The sequence below is a fragment of the Thalassophryne amazonica genome, chromosome 9 (genome assembly GCF_902500255.1).
Source record: "Thalassophryne amazonica chromosome 9, fThaAma1.1, whole genome shotgun sequence".
NCBI classification, from domain to species: domain Eukaryota; kingdom Metazoa; phylum Chordata; class Actinopteri; order Batrachoidiformes; family Batrachoididae; genus Thalassophryne; species Thalassophryne amazonica.
The window spans coordinates 105,318,942-105,336,530 of record NC_047111.1 but is presented as its reverse complement, the minus strand read 5'-3'; the positions used below and the strand labels follow the sequence as shown (position 1 = coordinate 105,336,530).

The window sequence follows — 17,589 nt, the reverse complement described above, 5'->3', positions numbered from 1 at the left end:
AATTGGATTAAGATCCGGACTATTTGCAGGCCATGACATTGACCCTATGTGTCTTTTTGCAAGGAATGTTTTCACAGTTTTTGCTCTATGGCAAGATGCATTATCATCTTGAAAAATGATTTCATCATCCCCAAACATCCTTTCAATTGATGGGATAAGGAAAGTGTCCAAAATATCAATGTAAACTTGTGCATTTATTGATGATGTAATGACAGCCATCTCCCCAGTGCCTTTACCTGACATGCAGCCCCATATCATCAATGACTGTGGAAATTTACATGTTCTCTTCAGGCAGTCATCTTTATAAATCTCATTGGAACGGCACCAAACAAACGTTCCAGCATCATCACCTTGCCCAATGCAGATTCAAGATTCATCGCTGAATATGACTTTCATCCAGTCATCCACAGTCCACGATTGCTTTTCCTTAGCCCATTGTAACCTTGTTTTTTTCTGTTTAGGTGTTAATGATGGCTTTCGTTTAGCTTTTCTGTATGTAAATCCCATTTCCTTTAGGTGGTTTCTTACAGTTCAGTCACAGACATTGACTCCAGTTTCCTCCCATTCATTCCTCATTTGTTTTGTTGTGCATTTTCGATTTTTGAGACATATTGCTTTAAGTTTTCTGTCTTGACGCTTTGATGTCTTCCTTTGTCTACCAGTATGTTTGCCTTTAACAACCTTCCCATGTTGTTTGTATTTGGTCCAGAGTTTAGACCCAGCTGACTGTGAACAACAAACATCTTTTGCAACATTGCATGATGATTTACCCTCTTTTAAGAGTTTGATCATCCTCTCCTTTGTTTCAATTGACATCTCTCGTGTTGGAGCCATGATTCATGTCAGTCCACTTGGTGCAACAGCTCTCCAAGGTGTGATCACCAGAAAGTTGCCATTTGGAATGACTTTAGTTTTATGTCATGTCTGTGATCTGCTTTTTTTCTACAAAATTAAACAACTGAATGAACATCCTCCGAGGCCGGTGATTCCATAATTTTTGCCAGGGGTTGTAATTCTATTTAAATGTCCCTTTATTTATGAAAATTCTATCATGTTTTTTTGAATATTTGCCATGTCCCAGACAGCCTATTAATTATTATTATCCAATTAAAGAAGATTTGGCAAGAAGCTGACCTCCCAACCAAACAGTATTTCCTTTTCATTTGTACTGCAGCTCTTAAAGAAAATATAAATTGCATTGTCTGTTAGAGGCATGTATTTGGATGCCACTAGCTTTGACTTCATTCCCATTTGTTTTAGTGTAGTGAGTGTGGTAAAAAAAAAATGTTTTGGTCATATTGGGGAGGCTGGTCCAACAACACAATTGAAGGAGTTCACACACTCGCAAATCCATCAACTCACCAGAAAACCTCTCACTTCAGTTAGCTGTTAAATTGGCACATCCCGGTTCATAAACAGTATTACAGATGACAATTTGATTAGTTTATTTCATATTATGTCCAAACACACAAATACAACCGCTTTGTCCCCTGCTATCCTCCTTTGCATGCTCGCGTTGATCCATGCACACTCAAATTACACACTGTACAAATTGCAAATGCACTTGTGTTGTGCGCTTTAGACTGCACACTCTGTATCTTCAAGATAGTGGTCTATTGTGCCATCAGGTGTTTCTGAAGAGAATGCATTAACAGAAAACACAGTTTGCATAAATACCATTTTAAAGACACTTTGAATATACAGTTAAACAAAACAAAAGAAAAATTGCTAAAATATTTTGGCTTGTTAATGTGACAGAAATGGTCTTTTAATGGGGCAGTGCAGTCTCATTTGAAACCTTGCATGATTTTGCGGGATTAACCACTTCTGGAGACAGCCTGCCGTAGCGCAACATAAACACAGCATCCCTTCACATGGAAAAATGGTGTACTTGTTTGTTTTCCGTTGCAGTAAAGCAGGAACAAAAAGTGCAGTTTTTTCAGTTCCCAGTGGAGAACGAAAGACGAGGCAAATGGTCGTGTTGGTAAATTTTAGCCTGCACACTTTGACAGAGTAGCTGCGTTCTCTCGCCTGCACAACCGTTTCGACATGTTTAAGCTCCTGGTCATAAACACACCACGACACATGTCCACTTTCCACTGCCTTGTCACTTTTTCTTTGCATTTTCACTTTGTTTGCCGTGTAATTTGCCCAGAAAATCAGAGAAAGTGCCATGTTTCTGATATCTCTTGATGTAGTATTATTGTCATATGTGTCAATTTCTTAACCCTTTAGTGGCGCCCAAAAACACAACTGCGCTGCCCAATAGGACATCCAGTTGCTTCTTTTTGAATATTTAAGCTTTTGTACTCCTTACTTTTGAAAGATGAGCTTGAAAAATGTTTTGTAGCTTAACATATGGATTTATGAGTTTCAGGATACAGAGTATCAGTGGAGGGAACAGTTTGCTCTTTTTCAGTGTACTCACGTCATTGTGGTAATCTCAGTGCAAATCAAGGAGCCAGTAAATGAATGTTGACCCTAGCATTAGTGTGAAGAGTGCAGGAATGCAATTGAGTCACATGAGCAGACAACGGTTTTAGGATACATCCACGATAATCGAGATTCCAGTATGTTAGTTTACATTTACATGCTGTCTCACGGTCTTAAAGTGTCTGATCAGAGCCTCAGATTAAAGTTACAGTATATTAGTTTACATTTACATGCTGTCTCACGGTCTTAAAGTGTCTGATCAGAGCCTCAGATTAAAATTACAGTATGTTGTTTACATTTTACACGCTGTCTCATGGTGTTAAAGTGATCAGAGCCTCAGTGTTGTGAAAGTGTAATGACACGGACCCACAACAGGGGTCGTAAATGAACGGACAATAGATGAGCCAAAAATACAACACTGTTGTGAAGCGTGCACAACGAAATACAGACAAATACAGAATTTGGACAGAGTCAAATGTACAAAGGTGACGTGTGGGCAGGCTCGAGGATAGAAGATGTCCGTCCAGAGAGGAGCCGGATCCCACATGATTTCCACTGCCACCGAACCCGGAGAATACTGGAGCCGCTCTGGGACAGCACGGCTCCTATCCCTGAGTCCGAGGCATCCACTTCAACCACAAACTGGCGGCAAGGATCGGGCTGCACCAGAACTGGTGCAGTCGAGAACCGACGTTTCAACTCCCTAAACGCGGCTTCGCACCGATCCGACCAGGTGAAGGGGAGTTTTGGGGAGGTCAGGGCTGTCAGGGGACTAACTACCTGACTGTAGCCCTTAATGAACCTCCTGTAAAAATTTGCAAAACCGAGGAACTGTTGTAGTTTCCTACGGCTTGTCGGTTGGGGCCAGTCTCTCACCGCCGCAACCTTGGCCGGATCAGGGCCGACGGAGTTGGAGGAGATGATAAACCCCAGGAAGGACAAAGAAGTACGGTGGAACTCGCACTTCTCGCCCTTCACAAACAGACGGTTCTCCAACAACCACTGCAGGACCTGACGTACATGCTGGACATGAGTCTCAGGGTCCGGGGAGAAGATGAGTATATCGTCTAGATATACGAAGACAAACCGATGCAGGAAGTCCCGCAAGACGTCATTAACCAACGCTTGAAACGTCGCTTGGGCGTTAGTGAGGCCGAACGGCATGACCAGGTACTCAAAGTGACCTAATGGGGTGTTAAATGCCGTCTTCCATTCATCTCCCTTCCGGATCCGAACCAGGTGGTACGCATTCCTAAGATCAAGTTTTGTGAAAATTTTGGCTCCATGCAAGGGCGTAAACACTGAATCCAACAGAGGTAACGGGTATCGGTTGCGAAGAGTGATCTCGTTCAGCCCTCTGTAATCAATGCATGGACGGAGTCCGCCGTCTTTCTTGCCCACAAAAAAGAAACCAGCACCCATTGGGGAGGTGGAGTTCCGGATCAGCCCGGCAGCTAATGAGTCCCAGATGTAGGTCTCCATTGATTCGCGTTCCGGACGTGAGAGGTTGTACAGCCTGCTGGACGGGTACTCAACGCCCGGAATCAAATCAATGGCACAATCGTATGGACGGTGGGGGGGAGAGCCAGATCTTTGCTGAAAACGTCAGCAAGATCGTGGTACGGCCAATCAATCCGGGGATTGTGTTTTACCATCCACGGGAAGCCCAAAATCACGCGGGAAGTAGAAGGAGTCACATAAAACTCTATCTCTTCCCGATGATTCCCAGACATCACCAGAACTACTGGTTGTGTCTTGTGTGTGATTAAAGGGAGAAGGGTGCCCGTACCTTCAAAGGTGAAGGAAGCGCCACCAGAGGGAGTCCTACCTCCCTTGCCCATCTGCTGTCCAGCAGATTCCCCTCAGACCCCGTGTCCACCAGTGCTGGGGCTTGAAGGGTTAAATCCCCGCTCAGGATTGTGACTGGGAGACGTGTGGAAATATGTGTACGTCCCACGTGAATGTCTGGACCCACCCTTAACCCAGTCTCTAAGGGTGGGCGTTTGTGTTTAACCGTTTGGGGCAGTCTTTCTGCTGATGCTCGTTTGAGCCGCAGAAAAAGCACTCCCCGCCATTCTCCTCTGTAAGATGATCTTAATCTGGCCCTGCTCGTGTCCATAGCATCATCAGCAGGGGGAGCTGTTGACACACGGAGCGCAGAGCCTGTGGAGCGTGGGGAGGGTGGAACCTTGTCGGAACCGGAAGGGAGAGGGACGGCGCGTGCCCGGCCATGTCCTTCGTCTCGCTCCCGACGGCGTTCTGCTAATCGATTGTCCAAACGTATAACCAGATCGATTAGACCATCCAAATCCCGCGGCTCATCCTTAGCCACCAGGTGCTCCTTCAGGACCGACGACAGTCCGTTTATGAAGGCGGCGCGGAGCGCAGCCGTATTCCAGCCGGACCTCGCAACCGCAATGTGGAAGTCGACTGCATACTCAGCTGCGCTCTGACGCCCCTGTCTCATAAACAGCAGCACTGTCGAAGCGGTTTCGCCTCTGTTAGGGTGATCAAAAACCGTTCTGAACTCCCTCACAAACCCAGTGTAAGTGGTAAGGAGCCGTGAATTCTGCTCCCAAAGCGCTGTAGCCCAAGCGCGTGCCTCACCTCGAAGCAAATTAATGACATAAGCCACCCTACTGGCGTCTGATGCTTACATTACGGGACGATGTACAAAGACAAGCGAACACTGCATTAGTAAGTCAGCGCATGTCTCCACACAACCTCCATACAGCTCCGGGGGACTTATGTAAGCTTCAGGGGATGGTGGGGGGGGTTCGTTGGACGACCAGTGGAACGTCTATATTCGGCACCGGGTCAACAGGAGGAGAAGCTGCAGCCGCGCCCTGAGCGCGCGCTTCCACCTGCGCGGTGAGAGCCTCCATCCTACAGTTGAGGATGACATTTTGCTCGGTCATTAAATCCAACCGAGCAGTAAAGGTGGAGAGGATTTGCTGCAACTCACCGATCACGCCCCCTGCAGACGCCAGTGCATCCTGCTCTTCCATTGGCTGTCCAACAGATGGTTGACGCCCCTCGGGATCCATGACGTTGGCCGAGATATCCTGTTGTGAAAGTGTAATGACACGGACCAACAACAGGGTGCGTAAATGAACGGACAATAGATGAGCCAAAAATACAACACTTTACTGTTGTGAAGCGTGCACAACGAAATACAGACAAATACAGAATTTGGACAGAGTCAAATGTACAAAGGTGACGTGTGGGCAGGCTCGAGGATAGAAGTCGTCCGTCCAGAGAGGAGCCGGATCCCACATGATTTCCACTGCCACCGAACCCGGAGAATACTGGAGCCGCCAAGTTCCGAGTCCCCAGGTGGCCACCGTCTCCGGCTGTCGGATCTGGTACTGCTGGCAGGAAGCAGAAACAGTTATGTGTGGGTGTGTGTACACCCAGCAAATACAAGCACCGACAGTTCCTTAATGGTGGGTAAGACACCTCCACCTCCAAAACAGGAACACAATAACAATACCAGTAGCACCTACTGAACACGGCTGAGAGTTTTACCTCCAAAGGCAAACGATATCTCGGCGACGAGGTGGAGATGTCGTCCGGCTTTTGTGTGTCTGGTTGATGACCAGGAGATTGGTGACAGCTGTCATAGTTGATGAGTGACAGCTGTCACCCCGGCTGTTCCTGAAAGGCGGCAGCGCCCTCTCGTGCCTGAAGCCCGCACTTCAGGCAGGGCGCCCTCTGGTGGTAGTGGGCCAGCAGTACCTCCTCTTCAGCGGCCCACACAACACTCAGATTAAAGTTACAGTATGTTAGTTTACATTTACATACTGTTTTACAGTGTTAAAGTGTCTGATCAGAGCCTCAGATTAAAGTCACCGTATGTTAGTTTACATTTACACGCTGTCTCATGGTGTTAAAGTATCTGATCAGAGCCTCAGATTAAAGTTACTGTGTGTTATCTTATATTTACACTCTGTCTCATGGTGTTAAAGTGTCTGACCAGCTCTCTGATGTTCAGATTAAAGTTACTGTGTGTTATCTTACATTTAAACTCTGTCGTATGGTGTTAAAGTGTCTGATGAGCTCTCTGAGGCTCAGATTAAAGTTACAGTGTGTTAGTTTACATTTACACTCTGTCTCACTGTGTTAGTGATCAGAGCCTCAGATTAAATACAGGATATTAGTTTACATTTACACTCTGTCTCACTGTGTTAGTGTCTGATCAGAGCCTCAGATTAAATACAGGATGTTAGTTTACATTTACACTCTGTCTCACTGTTAATTTCTGATCAGAGCCTCAGATTAAAGTTACAGTATGTTAGTTTATATTTTCACTCTGTCTCATGGTGTTAAAGTGTCTGATCATTTGTTTTTATCAAAACTCTAAAATGTCTCAACTGAAATGAAACTAAAAAACACTGAGTTCTCTTTTGACTAAAACAAACAGACTTTTAGTTGACTAAATAAAAAATGGTATGTGAATGACTAAATATGACTTAAACTAAAAATAACATTTGACAAAAGTCTAAGACTAATAGTAGAGAAGCCTGAATCTTCGACTGGACTGGGTTGCTTGACGCGAGAAACAAATGATCAGACACTTTAACACCATGAGACAGAGTGAAAATGTAAACTAACATCCTGTATTTAATCTGAGGCTCTGATCAGACACTAACACAGTGAGACAGAGTGTAAATGTAAACTAACATCCTGTATTTAATCTGAGGCGCTGATCAGACACTAACACAGTGAGACAGAGTGTAAATGTAAACTAACATCCTGTATTTAATCTGAGGCTCTGATCAGACACTAACACAGTGAGACAGAGTGTAAATGTAAACTAACATCCTGTATTTAATCTGAGGCTCTGATCAGACACTAACACAGTGAGACAGAGTGTAAATGTAAACTAACATCCTGTATTTAATCTGAGGCTCTGATCACTAACACAGTGAGACAGAGTGTAAATGTAAACTAACACACTGTAACTTTAATCTGAGCCTCAGAGAGCTCATCAGACACTTTAACACCGTTAGCAGGGGTGGTGGCCAAGTGGTTAATGCGCTTGGTTTCAGTGCAGAAGGTGCTGGGTTCAAATCCCACCCCTGCCACATTTCTCCATGTAGTGGAGTTGCATCAGGAAGGGCATCCGGCGTAAAACCTGTGCCAATTCAACATGCAGATCCACCTTGGACAGCCGAAGGGACTTACTTAGAGTTTAAATGTAAGATAACAAACATTAACTTTAATCTGAACATCAGAGAGCTGGTCAGACACTTTAACACCATGAGACAGAGTGTAAATATAAGATAACACACAGTAACTTTAATCTGAGGCTCTGATCAGATACTTTAACACCATGAGACAGCGTGTAAATGTAAACTAACATACTGTGACTTTAATCTGAGGCTCTGATCAGATACTTTAACACTGTGAGACAGCATGTAAATGTAAACTAACATACTGTGACTTTAATCTGAGGCTCTGATCAGACAGTTTAACACTGTGAGACAGCGTCTAAATGTAAACTAACATACTGTGACTTTAATCTGAGGCTCTGATCAGATACTTTAACACCGTGAGACAGTATGTAAATGTAAACTCACATACTCTAACTTTAATCTGAGGCTCTGATCAGATTCTTTAACACAGTGAGACAGCGTGTAAATGTAAACTAACATACTGTGACTTTAATCTGAGGCTCTGATCAGATACTTTAACACCATGAGACAGCGTGTAAATGTAAACTAACATACTGTGACTTTAATCTGAGGCTCTGATCAGATACTTTAACACCATGAGACAGTATGTAAATGTAAACTCACATACTCTAACTTTAATCTGAGGCTCTGATCAGATTCTTTAACACAGTGAGACAGCGTGTAAATGTAAACTAACATACTGTAACTTTAATCTGAGGCTCTGATCACTTTAACACCGAGACAGCGTGTAAAATGTAAACTAACATACTGTAATTTTAATCTGAGGCTCTGATCAGACACTTTAAGACTGTGAGACAGCATGTAAATGTAAACTAATATACTGTAACTTTAATCTGAGGCTCTGATCAGACACTTTAAGACCGTGAGACAGCATGTAAATGTAAACTAACATACTGGAATCTCGATTATCGTGGATGTATCCTAAAACCGTTGTCTGCTCATGTGACTCATTAATTGCAGTCGAAGATTCAAGCTTCTCTACTATGGAAACCACCTGGACAACTGAGAGCCTACACAGAAACATCTAAGACTAATACTCCCGTCACACATAGCTGGAATCACACAGAGTGGCGTCAAATTTATGAATTGGTGCACATCTGAAAAGTGTTGGATTTCAGTTCCAAAACGTTCTGACAGCCATCTGCGGAAGTTGACATAGTTGGTCAAAATCGGCCCGGCGGGCCCTGAGTGTGATGCGCATGTTCAAAACTCTCCGGGTGCCGTCGAGATGGAACACCTAGCCAACAATGATCCATGTATAATCTGACAACGATCTAACCATAATTTACATATTTTGACAGCATCAAAACAGCATCTGGAACGATCTGATTGCAGTTGATTGAGCTCTGAGATCGATCGGTCACAGCAAAGCCTGCCGACATGTTGTGCCACATTTGTGCACCTCCAATGGAAGGGCGAAGGAAATGTTGTTATGTAATAACATGTATGTGGCACTGTTACAGAGGCTTGGTTACATGTACACCTAATTCTTTAACAGGTATGATGTGGAAATGTTTGCCCAGCGCATGACAACATAAATAAACATGTAACTCACCTCCGGTACCTTGCGCTCCACAATGCAGCACAGACAGCTGGTCAAGTCCCTTTCACCTGGCTGCACTACGTGCTGGCAACATGGATCAGCTGATAAATGCATAATCGATTTCTGGTATGAATAAATCCCATGTGAAGTACCGTCCCACATCGATAATCCAACTGCAGTTGTAGTAAGATGCATATCAAGTGAAATGGCCACAAAAAAGAGTTTAAAATAAGAGAAAAGAGAGTCCACTGGCTGCATCTGAATATTGTGCACATGTGGGAAGTTGGTGCCTTGCCAGCACAGTTCATCAGCAGTTATGTACTGATCAAACACCTAAAGGGATTTTTCACCAGACTAACAGCAGGTGATCACTGACAGCTGTCAGCCTGTTTGTGCGCTTTCTGGATGGACAGCTCCTGTGCCCGCGTGCGCACATGGGGCGCATGCGGAATGGCTGGTACAGCGTTTATGAACACATACACACAGCTGAGCGAACATTTCGGCCACACACTTGCATGCTGCTTTGATCACCTGTTCAACACACGCGTGCACACGCGGCTCGTTCAGCCATTGTGAACACACGCGCGCAGCTGAGTGGACACACAGTCATCACTCGGATCACCTGTTCTACGCACGTACACGCGTGCACTCCGTCATGTGAGACACAAACTGATGAGAGGTCAGTTTAGCGCTGGGGATGTGAGGACAAGCGGAGATTTGATTGCGTGGGTGAGTGAGTGAGTGAGTTAGTGAGTGAGTGACAGCTTCAATGTCGGTGCCTTCTGAAATATGTTTGGGCTGCATCCTGCAGGTATGCACGAGGCAGTCCAGATACGTTCGGACCACAGCTGACCACGCCTCTTCCTCCCGACTGTGTCGGATTATGTCAATATTTGTCGTGTCGGAATGGTTCCTCCACATTCTTGCTCTGTGTGACGGGGCTTAAGACTGAATCAAGAAACAGCTGACAAAATTAACACTACATACATAAGTAGAAGACATCAGCAGCTACTTGGCCAACTGTGTTTGACTTCCTCTATGGCCCAGGACTGAAAACGACTAATTCCTATGCCCTCAGTATTAAAGATAAGGATATTCATTCAAACCATGCCTTCATTATTCTATCTTAAATCATTTGGCGTGACTCACTGAGCAAGTCAGTGAAGTCTGGGAACACGTAGTGGTGTCACGTGCACAGAGCAAAAAAAAAAAAAAAAAAAAATTGGTGCCATTGTGCTGTTACTTCTGGATTTAATTTGTATGCTTGTTGTCTTGCCTGATGAGTGTGTTTAGTAGGTTTATACAGTGAGGAAAATAAGTATTTGAACACCCTGTGGTTTTGCAAGTTCACCACTTAGAAATCATGGAGGGGTCTGACATTTTCATCTTAGGTGCATGTCCATTGTGAGAGACATAATCTAAAAAAAAAAAATCCGGAAATCACAACGTATGATTTTTTTAATAATTTATTTGTATGTTACTGCTGCAAATAAGTATTTGAACACCTGTGAAAATCAATGTTAATATTTGGTGCAGTAGCCTTTGTTTGCAATTACAGAGGTCAAACGTTTCCTGTAGTTTTTCACCAGGTTTTCACACACTGCAGCAGGGATTTTGGTCTACTCCTCCATACCGATCTTCTCCAAATCTATCAGGTTTGGAGTTTCAGCTCCCTCCAAAGATTTTCTATTGAGTTCAGGTCTGGAGACTGGCCAGGCCACTCCAAGACCTTGAAATGCTTCTTAGGGAGCCCCTCCTTAGTTGCCCTGGCTGTGTGTTTGAGGTCATTATCATGCTGGAAGACCCAGCCATGATGTTGTGTGTTGGGGGGTTTGGCTGGACATTTTGGTGTTGTTTTCTTTTCTTTGCTCTCCAGGTGGTATGCAAACTGTTTTTTTGTGTGTGGAGAAGGTGCTGGCAGAAGAGTCCTTCACCCTCATCAGCATAATTAGCTGCACCTGTGGAGGATGTTTACGTGCAGGCCTACTGACTCGCAGCACCTGTGGATGATGCTCACGTGTAAACTTAAAGACTTTCAGCTGAAGCAAATAATGAGATGGTGTTCTGCATTTAAGCCATGAGTGGTTCAAGCAGAATTGCCGGGAACTCGACCTTGTGACGTTCGTTTGTGAGGCGCTGAGGACCGCGCCTGGGTTTGACGCATCGTGCCTGTGAAGGAGGACGGGTGAGGGACACATGCTGTCAGCACACATCAGAGGTGATTGATTGTCTGAATAAGTGTTAACAGTAATTTGGTATTTTGTTACGCAGTATATTTGAACATTGATGAGAATTGTGCAGCTCGCTTCTCACTGCCGTGGCGTACGGACTGATGATCCTCCACCTGTTGTGAGAAGCTGCTCATTTACATAAAGCTTAAATTCAGACCTGAATGTGTTGCTGATAGTGTGTGCCTTTGAAGGATATTTGTTGTAGCTGTTGACTTACCTCACCTTTTCCATCCTTCACAGAGTCAGCTTGTCTTATCCACCTGGGGGGTGTTCGGCGGTGAGTCTGGGTCCAGAAGCGCCGAGCTTTGATCCATTTCGGCGCTGGAGAGCGCACCGTCCTTCACCTCGCCAGACAAACGCACATTTATGTTGTACACCAATTATTGCATGGGAGAAAAATAAAATTGTTTTGTTTTTGGAACCGCTTTCTGGTTATTTAGCGCTGGGTTCAGTCAGACGCTGGTCGCGCTCCTCAACTCGCGTCTGCACATAACACATGACCCATCTTCAATGCTCTTACTGAGGGAAGGAGGTTGTTTGCCAAAATCTCGCAATACATGACCCCATCCATCCTCCCTTCAATACGGTGCAGTCGTCCTGTCCCCTTTGCAGAAGAGCACCCCCAGAGTATGATGTTTCCACCCCCATGCTTCACGGTTGGGATGGTTTTCTTGGGGTTGTTCTCACCCTCTAAACATGGTAAGTGGAGATGATTTCAAAAAGCTCTATTCTGGTCTCATCTGACCACATGGCCTTCTCCCATGCCTTTTCAGGATTATCCAGATGGTCACTAGTGAACTTGAAACGGTCCTGGACATGTGCTGGCTTGAGCAGGGGACCTTGCTGCCCTGCAGGATTTTAAACCATGACAGCATCATGTGATACTAATGTAATCTTTGTGACTGTGGTCCCAGCTCTCTTCAAGTCATTGACCAGGTCCTCCTGTGTAGTTCTGAGCTTTCTCAGAATCTTGTGTTTCTTCCACTTTCTAATAAATAATCATAACAGTTGTTGTCTTCTACCAAGTTGCTTGCCTGTTGTCCTGTAGTCCATCCCAGCCTTGTGCAGGTCTAAAGTTTTGTCCCTGGTGTCCTTAGACAACTCTTTGGTCTTGGCTATGGTGGACAGGTTGGAGTGTGATTGATTGAGTGTGTGAACAGGTGTCTTTTATACAGGTAACAAGTTAAAACAGGTGCAATTAATACAGGTAAAGAGTGCAGAATAAGAGGGCTTCTTAAAGAAAAATTAACAGGTCTGTGTGAGCCAGAATTCTTGCTGGTTGGGAGGTGATCAAATACTTATTTGCCGCAGTAACATACAAATAAATTATAAAAAAAATCATACATTGTGATTTCCGGATTTTTTTTTTTAGATTATGTCTCTCACAGTGGACATGCACCTAAGGGGTGATTCTTAGACTACGGGCACTTATTATGTCCTTTGATCATATTGTATGAAAAACAGAAAAAAGGGGAAATTTCACACTTTTATAGTTATCTTTACAATGAAAGTGTGTTAAGAAATTTGTTCTAGTAGTCTATGATGACTTTTTCATCTTTTTTCAGCATCATTATATGCAAATATTGCCATTTTGTGCTTGTCCCACACCCAGACTTTTGATCTTCAATGATAAAAATGAATGGTAAAGAAACTTTTTTTCTAATGTTTTAAAATATCTCTGAATAAAATATCAGTAAAATAATCAAAACATAATTGGGGTATTCAATGTCATACAACTGTTGTGATTTTTTTAAACAAAATGTAGTTGTCCCACACTATTGCCGTAATTTCCACCACAACATGTAATGTCCCTTTAAACAGTTTGTATGAAAGATTGTTTTGGTAGTTTCTATGGAAATAAACAGTGACATCAGAGCACATGTATATAGCGCCAAATCACAACAAACAGTTGCCCCAAGGCGCTTTATATTGTAAGTCAATGGTGTGGTGGAAATTACATTTACAAGGCCAATAGTGCCCGTAGTTAAAGAATCACCCTAAGATGAAAATTTCAGACCCCTCCATGATTTCTAAGTGTGAGAACTTGCAAAACCGCAGGGTGTTCAAATACTTATTTTCCTCACTGTAAGTGTGTATGTATGCGACATTTGTTTCTCTATTAACCTGTCATGCAGTTTCTTCTACATCTCTCCAAGCTTTGCTCCCTGTCCACATGCCACCTACGGCAAAATGTTTTTTTGTTCTATTCCAAATCCATTACTCCATCTCCATTCCTGGTGCTGCACTGTAACTTTGTCTAGCTGATTTGACATATCAGTTCCTGAATTGCAGTTGAATCTGGTCATCTTCCATCATTCCACAGATGCCTTCCCTCCTCCAGAAATGGTGGAGGAAGGTGGACTGGCACGGCCAGTGGTGGCTGGCATTGTGGCCACCATTTGCTTCCTGGCTGCAGCTGTTCTCTTCAGTACGATGGCGGCGTACTTTGTCAACAAACAGCGCAGACGCAAACTTAAGAGGAAAAAAGGTGAGGAAAATGTGTGTTGGGAATGGAAGATACAGACTTAAAATTGTATCACGATGTCTCGCTATTTTTTGTAATATGACAAACAGTGATATTTTTATCATGGGGAGAAATTGTAATGGCAATTGTAATGTCACCTATGACATGATATGGCACCTGCCTACTGTGTGTGAAACTAAATGTCAAACCAAATTTTAAGTGATTTAGAAATTTTGCAAATCAGATATGTGAAGTCAGACTCTGCACAAACCAGTATAGCATTGTTGATATTTGATGTCACCCTATGTTGAGTTTAGGTCACGATATCATTTAAAATCTTGGACTCTACATAAACTGTTTATGATGACCTACTGTGTTACCCAACTTCAACAAATCATATTCTTGGCCTGAATCAGCCATAATGTGTTATGAGTCCTTAAATAAAATGCAAATCTGATTCTTGCATGTTCAGGAATTTATTCAAAAAATACAAGGTCTATTAGAAAAGTATCTGACCTTATTTTTTTCAAAAACCATATGGATTTGAATCACGTGTGATTACATCAGACATGCTTGAACCCTCGTGGGCATGTAAGAGTTTTTTCACACCTGTCGGTTACGTCATTCGCCTGTGGGCAGTCTTTGAGTGAGGAGTGGTCCACCCTCTCGTCGATTTTTTTCATTGTTTAGGAATGGCTCAGAGACTGCTGCTTTGTTTGATCAAATTTTTTTCAAAACTGTAAGGCACAACTGAGTGGACACCATTCGATAAATTCAGCTGGTTTTCGGTAAAAATTTTAACGGCTGATGAGAGATTTTGGTCTGGTAGTGTCGCCGTAAGGACGGCCCACGGCGACTGACGGCGATCTGCGCTTCGAGGCGGCAGCGTCTCGCCATTTCAAGTTGAAAACTTCCACATTTCAGGCTCTGTTGACCCAGGAAGTCGTCAGAGAACAGAGAAATTTCAGAAGAAGTCAGCATGAGGAGTTTATTTGGACATTCCATTGTTAATGGACATTTTGTAATGAAAGAACGTGCGGGCAGAGTCGCATGTCGGGCCGGACCCGACCGCTGGTGGTCGCGACAGGAAAAACACCTCCGTTGGAAACCTTTACGGGCAAGTTGGAACATGCCCAAGCTGTTAAACAATTTCTCAGTTACTCACTTGTTGAAAGCCATCAAAAGCCGCCTGAATTTTACAAATGGTTTTCAACACGGAGGTGTTTTTCCTGTCGCGGCGCACACAGATTTGCCGAGTCGTCACGGAAACGACTCGGCGAATTTGCGCGCACGTCTTTCATTACAAAATGTCCTTAAACAGTGGAATGTCCGCATAAAGTCCTCATGCCGGCCTCTTCTGAATCTTCTCTGTTCTCTCACGACGTCTTGGGTGAATTAAGCCTTAAATTAGGATGTTTTCAGGTCGAAACAGGCCGACGACGGCGCCTGGAAGCGTTGCATGACGTCCCGCTGCGTGGGAAGTCCTTACACCGACAGAAACACCCCATAATCTCTCATCAGCCGTTAAACTTTTCACCGAAAACCAGCTTAATTTCTCGAATAGTGTCCACTCGGATATTCCTCACAGGTCCAGAAAAAATTTTGATAAAGCAACGCGCCATCTCGAGCAGCGTGTGAAACAAAGGAATTCAGCCGAGAGGGCGGACCACATCTCACTCAAGGCCTGCCCACAGGGAAATGACGTCACCGACGCGTGAAAAAACTCACGCATGCGCACGAGGGTTCAAGCATGATTGGTGTAATCGCACGTCATTCAAATCCATATAGTTAAAAAAAAAATAAAAGGGTCGATTTATTATCTAATAGACCTCGTATATTGGTTCTAAAGCATTAATATTTTTTCTCTTTGTTTTTCCTCATCTTTCAGATCCCCCTCTTTCCATAACCCACTGCAGAAAAAGCATGGAAACTCCGTAAGTAACAAAATGATGATGCCTGGCACAAAAAAAAGTTTTAACACAACAGCACAGCACCCAAGCCACAGCACACTTGTCAAAATAAGCTTGTGAAATATAATAAAGTTCTGGACAGAATTCATGTAGTTTAATTTGCTAATTAGTTGGCCAACAATGCAAGAATGATCAGCTATGAATAGAAAGGTTGAAAGAGCAGATATTGAACCTTTGTTGCCATATCAAATCAGTTCAGTTTATTTATATACCGCCAAATCACAACATACCTAAGTCACCCCAAGGCGCTTTACATGGGTCAGGTTTGACCTTACCATTTTACATTCATTCATTCATTCTCTATACCCGCTTACTCCAATCAAGGGTCGTGGGTGGCAGGGTGTGTGTGTGGGGCCCTATCCATAGAGTCCCTTTATACAGAGAGTAGCGACATGACGAGCCAGAAAAAAGTCACTTGACTTGTGGTGCCATCTTGGGGCCAAAATAGGGTTTGCTGTTAAGCAGTCTGCATGTAAATCAAGCCATTTTATTTATTTATTTGCTGAAAATTACAGGTTGCTGTGCATTTGGATGCAACAAATAGACACAACAAGGGCTTCAAGATGTACAGATTTCCTTCAGATCCGAAAAGAAGAAAAATTTGGGAAAATCAAGTCAGTCGCGTGGGGTGTAGCCTGACATCATCGTCAAAGTCTTGAGAGGTAAATTTAGTGTTCAGTCCCATGTACAGTAAAACTCACCTAAACCGTCATCGTATAAACTGGATATTTGCAGTCACCGGATAACAAAAGTCCCAATGTTTTTGTATTGTTTTTCATGCAATAAACACTGTATATAATGGATTTTATGTAACAGATTTTTGCTCACATCAGATAAAATGTATTTCCATTATAAACCCCAAGCAGTCTGGATGTGCACAGTAACAGAGGTGCAAAATTAGAGTTCAACACCGACACTCAACGATTTTAGGAAAGTGGGACCGGAGTAATTTCCATGATTAAAAGCCTGAGCGTTTGTTTTGTCAGACCTTGCTCAGACTCAGACCCGCAGCCTGATGTGCACCTGTTAAATCAGACACAAAAGGCTGTGATTTGACACTTTTCTGCTTTCACTCTTTCTTCTCATATTGTAATAGTTTTTGCAGTGCACACGCTGATTACATTTCGGGATTAATCCAGAATAAAGCATTATCCAGCGACGGAGAACTTTTAAATTGTCACGCACATCGGCGTCATGACACAGAGTTACAGAGCTGCAGAAGCATAAATCAGGCTTTAAATTAATTAAATAAATCATCAAAAATTATAAATTTATATAAATTTGATAGCTTAACTATTTTTATATTTATGTTGACAACACCTGTACCTGGATGTGTTGCTGTATGTGGTTAAAAAAAAAGGTTGAAAACATAAAAGGTTATTTCAGTAGTTCAGCATAATTGGCTCCACAAAATGGCCCATGTTCTCAGTTGTCACTCCTCTCTGTATAAAGGAACTTTACCTATCCCAGCATTCGTAGGGTGTAAGGGGGGGTACACACTGGACAGGATGCCAGTCTATCGCAGGGCCGCATGTAGACAGACAAAAATATTCCCACCCACGTAGAGAAGCTTGAATCTTTGACTGGACTGGGTTGCTTGACGCGAGGACGTTTTGCTTCAAATCGCAGAAGCTTCCTCAGCTAAAATTCTTGCTCTGGTGGTCTGACTTCTGTCTTGACTCTTGTAGAGAAGAATAATCAAGAATTTCCAAAAGCTGGAGTTTTAAACCTAACCAGACCCCTCCTACCG

The 17,589-nt window shown here is 43.4% G+C and overlaps 1 protein-coding gene across 3 annotated transcripts in view; it reads left to right on the top strand.

Moving 5' to 3' along the window:
- Positions 1–17,589, top strand: part of LOC117517749 (protein turtle homolog B-like) — a 394,390-nt gene that overhangs the window by 331,443 nt on the left and 45,358 nt on the right. For all 3 annotated transcript variants that reach the window (XM_034178899.1, XM_034178897.1, XM_034178898.1), the window contains exons 16-17: positions 13,729–13,893; positions 15,758–15,803. In XM_034178899.1, coding sequence (XP_034034790.1) covers positions 13,729–13,893; positions 15,758–15,803 — 211 coding nt within the window. The remainder of the gene's footprint in view (positions 1–13,728; positions 13,894–15,757; positions 15,804–17,589) is intronic.